This window comes from Astatotilapia calliptera, chromosome 13, assembly GCF_964374335.1.
Source record: "Astatotilapia calliptera chromosome 13, fAstCal68.1, whole genome shotgun sequence".
Lineage (NCBI taxonomy): Eukaryota > Metazoa > Chordata > Actinopteri > Cichliformes > Cichlidae > Astatotilapia > Astatotilapia calliptera.
The window spans coordinates 13,982,038-13,993,289 of NC_137434.1; the positions used below are offsets into that span (position 1 = coordinate 13,982,038).

An 11,252-nucleotide genomic window follows, 5' to 3' on the forward strand; every position below is an offset into this window, starting at 1 on the left:
AGCTAAATGCTGTTTCATCTTTATAATTTTATGTGTCAAATTGGTGAAATGACATATTTTGTTATGTTTGAACTGTGCCAAAAAAGGGGGAAAAAACGATTTCATGAAATTTTAGTGTTACTTTCGTCTTCTTGACTCTTTCTGGAAGTTCACTTCTAGTTCACGGACACTTCCTGGGTTTTTTTTTGCACACGCAGCTCTGACTACAGATGTTCAGGGCATGTGCAGGTCATGGACCTTTCAGATTTAGTCCGTGTTTCTTATTTCAGCTTGGATTATCAGCCTTTTGGGGGATCATTATCCTGTTGTCAGGTTTTTGGGGGGTTTTTTAAGTTGTTGTTTTTTTCTCTTTTTTTTGCTTTCATGCAATACTTGAAATGATTTTTTTCTATCCATTTAAAATTTGGGTGCCACACAACCCTAAAGCAGTGCATTTCCAGTGCGACGTCTTATCAAATTGGGTTCAGTTTTCTTCAACCATACAATACTATTGGTATTATATGGTTTTAGGAGCCAGGTTTTAACTTTAGCTTTTGACAGTTTCCAGCAAACCTTAGTTGAATACTTTTTGGGATGGTGACACAGGTAAGGTTGTTCCATGCATACCCTGTTTATCAACACACTGCACGCCATCAGCTAACCCATCCCATGGATCTGCTTTGTCTTTCAGCATAGCAAATTGCACAGCTTTATCAGAAAGTTTTCTTGCTCTTCCAGATCTTGTCTTGACTTCCACATCTTCCATCCTCTGCCACTTCTTAATGACATTTCATAGAGTAGAAATTGCAAGCTTGAAGCGCCGTGATATCTTTTTATAGCCTTTCCCTCCTTTGTAGGCATCAATTAGCTTCATTTTCAGATCTCAGTACTTGCTTAGAGGAGCTCATGGTTTTTGAGTGCTACCATCAGCTCTAGCAGTCATCAGCTGACAATTATAAATTCTTCACCTGCCATGCAAGTCTTAATGAATCAAATAAGACCAAATAAATTCAAAAAGTTCTAAGACTTTACATGTTGCAGAGTTCAACAACTTTGTTTAACCTTCACGAGTTATTTTAATGTCTTTTTTGCATTTGCATATAATCAATCTTAAAGAGCTTCACTCTTTGAACAAAGTGCAACATTATTGTCGATTAGCAATTTAGTTTAGCAGTGGTGTAAGTTTTTCTAAGCCTTTCATTCTATAGAAACTGAGAAGGTGTTGTTTGCCCAGCATTTATTTATCAATATTTTTTTTTCAGCTGAGCTGCATACTGTATACATACAGTTTTATGTCTGAATTCATTTCACGATCCAGAGCTGCACGTCACTCTGTTTTTCCTCTACAGCTCCTGTGCACAGTATTACACAAACACACAGCAAAGTTGAAATGCTATGTAATATTATTCGACAGGATGTGGTGTTATAATCCACAGATGGATGCACTTCGTGAAGGCAGTCCATAAGCTTCTTTGTTAATAATATGTTCCATAACCACCAGTTCCACTCAACAGTAGGTACAAGAGTTAGCTAAAGGAAACTATAAATGGGAACTGTATGCCAATATACTATTAATGTAGTAGTAACTGCTTAGTGAAATTAATGAGTAACAGGAAAACATAAGATGTACAGTAATGTGCAAAGGTCTCTAACAACCAGCTCTTGTTTCTTTATATTTTGCTATGAAAATGGGAAGTTATGTCCACTGTTCTTCTAACACAACCTGAGCTCTCTTAGAGAAGCTTTCTTGTCATTTTTTAAGTAGTCTTCAGGAATAATCCCCCAGGCTTCGTGAAGACCAATCAGAGCTCTTCTCTGGGTGTTGGATGCCTTTTTGTTTCATCTAATTTAAGGTGATTGCACACTGCTTTAATAATGCTGAGATCTAGGCTCTGGACCTTCATAACATATCAAATATGTGGCGTTCTTTAAATTAGCTCTGTTTTATGTCTCTTGGATGACACAAAATTAACAACATATGCAAAATAAAAGAAACTTTGGTGCATTAGATCTATACAGTAAGGAACTTTTAGTCTCGAAAGATAAGATGCTCAGTAATTAAAAAGGAGCTGTTTAATTAAAGATATACAACATCATGAAATATTCACCACTTACACAAAGAACAATTTTCATAAGCAATGGCACAAATGTTAAGTCAGTCAAAGTATGGAAATACATTTTCATGATAAATTTTGGTCAAATTATGTATTTACAGGGATAAACTATTTCACATAGAAACACAGCAGTTCATTTAAAACATATATATTTTAAGGGTGCCGATGTGGAAAGAAAAAGAGAGTTTAGTTGTTATTATAGGGGAAAAGCATCATGTTTAATATCAAATCAACAACAGCACAGTTTAAAAATAGGTGTTGGCTCTATAACATGGTGGCCACTACACTACAAGAAGCAATAGACAAACACAACCAGCTCTAGCAGACTGGAGATGATAACAGAAGCATTTGCGGGTTTATTAATAATTTAGCAGCCAAACAGAGCTGAGGGCAGTCGCGGAGGGGTGCTCTGAAGCCCTCTAAGCCATCTCCTGGGGCTGAAGAAGAATATGCAAGGTGTTTGAGTGAAGAAGAGCAGTTTTGTGTTTGAATCCACACTGCAACAACAACCACGTAGCGGCATGTAGTTTTCAATAAGCATGGGCAAATTCACATTGAATCCCCTGTGTAAAATCAAGTGGATGGGTATGCTGAAATGGAGTACAAGCAGGATCATTACTGAATCAACGATGCGTTCAGAATAAGTAAACTTGAGACTGTTATTGAATATCGTTGGGGTTATTGCAATACCCTTGTGAACAAAGGGTACGATGCTAAGCTTGCTTGGCAGAATCCTTCCTAAACAGCTACTAATGAAAACAGAATAGGATGAGAAAAGGTGGTAGTATTTGAAAACAGGTCATCATGCTTGAGCAACGGATGAGGAAAGGTTTCACCAACTCCTGGTCTGTATTGTGTGGCAATAGTGCCATCTTTTGGTAGGCTCTGAGGTGAATGATGAATCAGACTTCTTACTTTGAACAAAATGAACACACATGCACCGCAGAGCCTGCAGCAGCTAATCCATAAGCATGTACAGTACAAATGTGAGCTTTCGAGCGTGTTCTGAATGTGTTTGATTTGCAGCCGTCAATATCACTCGTCCCAGATTCAGTGGAAGTGATGAGTTTGGTTACACCTCCTTCGTGGCTTATTCCTCCATCCCGAGCCTCAGTTTCTTCTACGAATTCAAGCTGAAGTTTACGCTTGCAGACAGTTCCTCTGCCGTCAAAGACAACCTTATGCTGTTTGCTGGACGTAAAGGACAAGGTGAGCACAATCCTGACACTTGGATAGCAGTTTACATTATCTATGAGCTCCAGTGAAAAAACAATTTGAGAAGTTTGCTTTGTTGGTTTTAGTTTCCAAACTGATTTGAGGATTTTGAAAGAAACACTAGTGCAATTTAGTGTCACCTGCTGTGTATGATAATGGCTGTCTAATGGAGTTCCACAAGTCTTTGAGATCCTCCGTTCCCTAAGGATTTTTCTTTCTTATGAGATTTTCAGGAATTAATGAGTTCAACACTTTGTTGATTTCTAAACGCTTGTTGTTTTTTACTTTCAAAAGAAGCATTCCTCGGCTAAAATCAACACGTGAACCGAGCTTCTTAAAATAATTAAACAGCTAATTAAATTAGATGGACTATTAGGTGTAAATGTGCACTGTTTTGGGGTCAGCAGGGTCTCCTTTCTGTGGAGCCAGATTTGGAAGCTATGCCTTTGTTCTCAGCATATTTCATTAAAGTAATAATAAAAAAATAATGATGGTAATGAAATAGAAACACTAGATCATGGGTCTTGTGCACTTGTTTCTTTTAAGAGCCATCAAGGTGGAGGCACAAAAAATAAGAGTAATATGAATGATGAAAGACTCAAACAACTGAAGAGCATTCTTGAAATGTTACAAATTCAAAGGTGCAATATATTTTTGAGGCCAAGCAGTAAAACTGCGTAGCCATCAAACACCATCATCTTCTCCTGCCCTTCTTACTTCTTCTTCCAGAACCTTCGGCAGCAGGTTTCATGTCTGCAGCTTGAGCACTTCGTTTGTCACCAGGCAGTTAGAAGTAAATTTATATGCATACGTCTCCAAACATTTCCCCACTTGTCAAAAACTTGCTGCCATTTTGAGGAAGAACAAATCAACTGTGTCAATGAAGAATAGGGGTACTGCAATCATTAAAAATGTGTTTGCCTGTGTCCCTAAATTCTCTGAGAGATCATACCAAAGTTGAAGTCGACCTAAGCTGCGTTGATTAATTGACTTGGCATATGAAATTTTAACAAAATGTTAAACGAGAGTATTTGAAAAGCCAGGCCATCCTTTTTCATATCTTATGAATACACATCTGCATCTGTAACCACCAACAAATGGCCGTCTAGATCATTTTATATAAGGAGTAGTATTAAATAAGTTTGCTTTTTTTTTTGTAGAACTGCTTCCCTGAGCCATTAAACAGAATGAAAGATGAAAGCAATATTGGATATAACAAATGTATCATCCTTTGTCAGTCCACTATCTGATTAACAGCTTTGGCCGTGCTTCTTTCACACAGCCATTAAAGTCCATTAAAAATCTCAAAATCCAAGTTTTAACAAGCCCGGTTTATATTTTCAAACTTACTACTAAATATCATTAAACAAGATCTGGTTGGCTTGATTAAACTCATCTGTCTTTTATATCATTTCCAACATCAAAGTTTAAATTTTCCTGAAAATATAACGTTTGCAATGATCTCTATTACTGCACCGCTGGGCCTGTTGTTCATTATAGTCAACACTGGAGAAACTACTCCAGCTCTGCCGGACTTCATATTGAAAATACTCTTTTTAAAAATCATTCGACATATTTTATTCATAGATAAATCAGTTAAGACCCACAGCTACTTTAAATTTCTCACCATAAATATCATCCTCACTGCCTGGTGGAAAGCAGAAACGACACACTTGACCTCAGACTATCTCCGTCTTCTCGTGCAACTATCTGTCATAACCTTACGTTTAAAATCAATGACGAATTTCGCTGCATTGAGAGACGTAAAAAAGCCCGGAGCATCTTTTTATTTGCAGTTCTCTCATGAACCGAGACCCTCTTAGAAAAACTTTTAACTTACCCTATAAATCTAATCGCCAGGACAAACAGTGGAATGAGACCACTAAAAAAAAATTATTTTCAAGACTTCCACAACTTCATCCTTTTATGTTTACTGAAACTGTGTTCATTTTGACTCCAAGAATTACTTTCCAGACATCTGACTTGAATATAGATCAATCAGAGATAGATTGGCTAACTTTCTGCAACATCCTCCTTATCATACAACTCAAACGTTCAGCTAATCCATTATAGGTCTCACACAGACAACAGATCATCACTCACAAGTTGTACTGAAAGAGCTTCACAGACAACAAAGCCTTTACACATCGTCCCACCTCAATAGAAAACTACTTTATGACTCCACAGCAGCTGGACTCTTTTGTTTGGAGGTCATGGAATAGCTGTTCTTCAGTTCTCGCTCTATTAAGATAAAATTATCCATTTAGGAAAACCATTGTGTTTAGTTAAAGTATGTAAATGTATTAATGAAAGTGGAGCACTTTATTTTGCCTGTGTATTTTGAGTGTACTGTGTTGGAGGGTAACTTTCTTCATATTTTGTAGGCAATGATGGGGACGACTTCCTTGTTTTGGGATTAAAAAGCGGAAGACTTGTACACAGATTCAACCTCGGATCGGGGATAGCAACCATCGTTAGTGATCGACTGAACCATCAGATCAACATCCACACCGTCACGTTTGGAAGGTCTAAGAAAACAGGATGGCTGAAGGTGATTTGAAGATGACTGTGTCCCTTTTGGTAACTGTATATGTCTAGTGTGCTTACTGTATAGAGACATTCAAATTAAATCATGTAACCATTTCAATAAAATAGAGCGTCCCAGCCTAGAGGCACATGATCATTTAGTCCCAGGGTAAGTTTGAGGAGCTCACAAGATATTTAAAGAATCAAAACAACACCAAGATACACAAAGTTCTAAATATTTTTCTTTTGAAATACTGATTGCTTCATTCGGTCTTTTGGTCCTTCCAATTAAGAAATTAGAAAAATAAATCGCTTAATGGGACTCTGCTAAAGTCAATTCTATTTCATTCATTTTTAATTTTGTAGATCAGACTTATCTTTATCTGCCATTTGTACACATTAGGTTTCTCGAACATCTGAATAGATAATGCAAAGAGTATTAAAAGTGGATGCAAAGATTAACTGAGGGATTGAATGTATAATAGATTTACTGGAAGAAGGGATTTACAGTAACTGTGATAAACCACTCAGTGAGCCCTGTTTTTACTGTGCACGTAAGTTTTTATCTTGCCTTGTTTTCATAGTGAGGGCTGATAAATGTTGCCATACAGACGTGAAAAACATCAGGTTTTTTTGTACCGACAGATAATTTTAGTCCAATGATCAGGGTAAGAGTGATTTTTATATATATTTTTGCACCTATCTGAATGCTTTGGGAAAATCCGCATGCTGCAGGATAGATACTATCGAGACAGCGAGGGCTGAGATCCCTGGCGACTTGCCTCAAAGGAGGCGGTTTCAGGGATGTATAGTAGCTGCTCCCTAATAAGTAGACATACGCTGAATCAGTCAGTTACGAATCCCAGGTCACAGATTTTTATTGCAGAGTTAGCAGATTATTATAGAAAGTGTGCTCCCTCACTGACAGTGAGCCGTCTTGAATATTGACATTTCTACTACGTGTGTTTCAGGTTGACGGCCAACGTAACAGGACAGGATTGTCTCCAGGACCTCTGGTGGGCCTCAATGTTTTCAACCAGCTCTTTGTAGGTGGATATAATGAGTACACCCCTGAACTACTGCCACTTGGCTCCAGGTTCCGTCATGGCTTTCAGGGTAAGACTGCTACGGCTTTATTAGAACGCAGCGTTGCTATCTGGAATAAGAGCACTGTGGCTTGGAGTTTCTCCCAGGATCTCTGTCTTTTTGTAAGCAGAGGGGAAGGTGTGTAATGAAAAGGGAGTTACAGGCTCAGACTGTGTATGAGGCCGGAACAAAGCTTTGAGGTTGATTGTATCTGCGCCCTGTAATTGCTTTGCACCCAATACAGTGTGTTGTGTGTAAATCCATTCCTCTGCTGATAAGTCACTTGAACAAGGGTGCTATCCAAATAATCTTTGTCATCATCAACATCATTTATGCTTTCTCTCAGGTGACCTCATGTAGGAATGCTTTTTGCAGAGCATTCATATTGCCTGCTAATGTGCAGAGCTGTGACGCAAAATTGCCATGACCATAACGATGACAACAGCTATGAATATCATCACAACCATATTCAGCAGTCTCTGCACTACAGCAGTGAACCTTGTTATTATAAAATGTCATGGCAGATCCATTTGGGGTGAACAAAAGCTTTTTATTTTTAAGGACTTGAGCGATTTTTTGTGTTTGCCTATTCATCATCATCTGATTCATTTTTCTACTCTGCAAATAAGCCTTCAAAAATCAAATCAGCTGCGATAAAGCATCAGTTTGCCCATGCGGTATTAGGCTATCACAGTTCCCTGTAATGGCAAGCACTACCGGAGACAGGCAACACTGGTGGAACCATAACCTTTCTACTCAGGATGTAATGAGAACTCATGAGAGCCTAATCAGATCTGTGTGACCTTCATCGAGCCCTAATCATGATGGCTGGCAGTGAACACACTGATAATGCACTTCACTCCCAGTTATCAAAAGATCCACACTCCCCTGTGGAAAGAAGGAAGAAGAGGCTGTGTGGGTAAAAAAAAAAAAAAAATCAGTCATTTTAAGCTGTTGATCAAATATACAGAAATGGGGATGTTTATCGAGCCTGGCGTTTGAAAACTCTGATTTCATACCGCTTTGATGCTGAAATGTTTTTTATTAGATTTCCTAAAAGATTTTGAGCTTAATTACCTTTCATTCTTGGACTTGCAAAGATCAGGGACATTAGAAAATGTTGTTTTAAAATCATTTTCCGGTTTTGTAAATCAAATTTTTCCCGAAAAAAGAACTTTGCCGCACACACGGGAAGGCTCGCTCGACTTCAGACCTCAGCTTTCGAGGTTCTTTTACAAGAAGCGATGCGCGCACAGCTGAAACAAAAATAATTATCTCGCATAATCTTCATTATGAATCTGCTTCGCTTTTTGATGGTCTGTGTTTGCGGCACCACAACCATCACTCGAGTCTGCCAAGCAGACAGCATCATGCCGTGAATATTCATGAATGAGCATGACATTTCCCCTGCATCCTGTTTATGCCAGTGACTAATGCAGCAGAGAGAAGGGAGTCTGCATGTGCAGATGACTACGAGGGCTGTGTTCAGGCCTTATATTTATAGAAGGCCTTGTGCTTTGCAGGTGCAGGCCAAAACAAATATTGTCTTGATAAAACTGAATTATGAAACCAATAAGCAAATACGACGAGAGAGAGAGGCGTGATGGCGTGATTTCATGGTGGGAAAACATTGGACTCGAGTCCTTCCAACTCGGGCATCTTGGATGCGAACTAGACGAACTGCAATCTGAGAGTTAACATCTAATAAAGTTTTGTGGGTTTAAGTGTATGTCTCCCAGCGTGAAACCTTCACATGATGAAATAAACACCCATCAAAGAAACTCATTTCAAACCGTGCACACATTGTCAGACGTGTTTTCGTTTGTGTTGGGCAGATTTTAGTATGCATACCTTTTGATCTCCGTACAAAGACAGTAAAGCGTGTTGCGTTTCATCTTATAATTTCCTATTAGGGAAAGACCGGAGAAGGAAACTGAAGATGAAATGAAATGCACCTCTGACTTGTGCGCAGGTTATCTCACGATGCGTTTGTTCTTTTCAAAGGGTGCATTTTTGATGTGCACTTTCGCACAAGGAGAGACGGAAAGTTCCAAGCGCTGGGACAACCTGCGGGTCATCCAGCCTTTGGGCGCAGCGTGGGTCAGTGTGGCGTCACCCCTTGCGTTCACGTTAAGTGCAGGAACGGCGGGACGTGCGTGGATTCCGGCTCATCTGTGTAGTAAGTGCAAATTAAACTCTACGTGGGCTCATTTTCCAATTGTTTCTAATGAGTCTCCTCATGAATAACGCATGTAGGTGTTATTAATTAGCACAATACAGTAAACAACGCTGTGCTTTATGTATATTTCCATATGCATTGTGACTATGCTTTAGTAACAAACAGAAAACCGGTTTCGCTGTGTGAATGCTGCAGAAGGGGAAGACGGTGTTCACAAGCTTTAACACAGTGTTTGACTGTGCCCGTCTGCAGTTGCCAGTGCCCATTTGGATGGAAGGGAGCGCTCTGTTCCGAGACCGTGTCAGTGTGTGATGTCGAGCACAGCCCCCCTCCTTTGTGCGCCCACGGCTCCACCTGCATCCCTCTGCCGAATGGATATACCTGCCAGTGCCCCCTGGGAACAGCAGGAGTCTACTGTGAGAAAGGTTGCCTCACTGAAGCTGTGACCCTCACCTGCATCTGTTATATTTTTATTAAATTCATATTTTTAAATAAGGCCTTTGCTATTAAATTCTTTAACTGCTAAATTGTTTTTTTCTGTTCAGCTGTGACCATCAGTGATCCATTCTTCAGTGCTAACCTCTCCTCCTGGATGTCATTCCCACCTATGAGTATAAGACACAGGACTGATTTGCAAGTGCAGTTCCAGCCGTTATCACCTGATGGCATCCTCGTCTACATTGCGCAACATCTCAGTGCCAGAGCTGGTGAGGACAATTAATATTTAGGGAAGCTTTGCTTTTATTAACACTGTGTTAATTAATATGATTGCTGTAACATATTAGGCCATTTGCTCTTTTACCCCTCTATGCCCTGCCTCCACAGCACTCATTACACATACCAATTGCTATGTGTAGCTAGTAGTTCATGCCCAATAACATTAGCATTCAAATTTAAATATGGTGAATATAATTTCAGTGTTAAGTATACTTATTACACATTCTTATTTGTTTTCCTTAAGCCTGACATTAAAAATGTAGAACACGGTGCTTTGGTCCTATTTCTTAAATTATAATGTCAAATCCTCTCGTTGTCGACTGTGTATATCAGTATTCTGCTGAGTGTCATATGATTGACAACAAAATTCAGGCCAACTTAGGTCAAAGTGAAACTTTTTATCTAAATATTGGAGTTATTAATCATGACATAAATGGTATTTTTAAATTCATCAATGAGTTTATTTATGGCAATCAATCCATGCTGCTCTGACAAGTTGGGAGAGAATAAAATAAATATGTCTTTAGTTCAACCACTTACAACCCACAGACATATTCACCTGTGAGAGGGCCTTGAAATATTGAGACACAAAGAGAATGCATCCTTTATTTTTTATATACAGTTAGGTCTATAGGTTTTTTCATCTAATTTCATCATTGTACAGCACCACAGGTGACTTTAAATCATTGACAATGTTATTGAAATCTCTCTGCCTTCATTTTTGTCTGCAGTAACTGAAAAGCATGCTTTATTGGACTGAGATCAGGTGAAGAATATTCCATTTCTTTGGCTTCAGAAACTCTTTGGTTGCTTTTGCTGCGCGATTTGGCTCATTATCCATTTGTGAAGCAGATCAGTTTCCAGCATCTGACTGAATCTGAGCAGAGAGCGTAGCCTTGTGCACTCCAGAATTCATCCCGCTACTTCTATCAGCAGTCACGTCATTAATAAACACTAGTGACGCCCGCAGCCATACGTGCCCATGCCATCGTGTTTGACAGATAATGTGGTGTGCTTCAGATCATGAGGTGCGCCTTTTCCTCTCCATGGTTTTCTGTTGCCTATCATGTTGGTACAAGTTAATCTTGGTTTCATCTGCCCAAAGAATTTTTGGGGGGGCTGTGCAGGCTCTTGTAGATGTTTTCTGGCAAAGTCTTATCTGGCTTTCCAGTTCTGGCTTTCACTGGTTTGCACTTTGTTCTAAATTCTCTGCATTTCGATTCGTGAAGGCGTCTCTTGATTGCAGATCTTGATCATTTTAAGCCTGCTTTCTCAAGAGTGTTCTCGACTTGGTTCGATATTGTGAAGGTATTTTTCTCAACCATTCACTTTAGTGCATTTGCTCTTTTAGTAATATAGTAATAATACATCAAAATTTGATGAATTTGAGATTTGATTTGGCCACAAGCTTTTGCTGTTTCTCTGGTGGGTTTATT

At 39.1% G+C, this 11,252-nt stretch overlaps 1 protein-coding gene across 1 annotated transcript in view; it reads left to right on the top strand.

The window, feature by feature from the left end:
• The window catches only part of eys (EGF-like photoreceptor maintenance factor), a 178,577-nt gene that overhangs the window by 163,482 nt on the left and 3,843 nt on the right, over positions 1–11,252 (top strand). The window contains exons 45-50 of the mRNA XM_080288105.1: positions 3,120–3,302; positions 5,693–5,859; positions 6,806–6,950; positions 8,925–9,099; positions 9,352–9,524; positions 9,645–9,806. Of these exons, the coding sequence (XP_080144231.1) occupies positions 3,120–3,302; positions 5,693–5,859; positions 6,806–6,950; positions 8,925–9,099; positions 9,352–9,524; positions 9,645–9,806 (1,005 nt within the window). The remainder of the gene's footprint in view (positions 1–3,119; positions 3,303–5,692; positions 5,860–6,805; positions 6,951–8,924; positions 9,100–9,351; positions 9,525–9,644; positions 9,807–11,252) is intronic.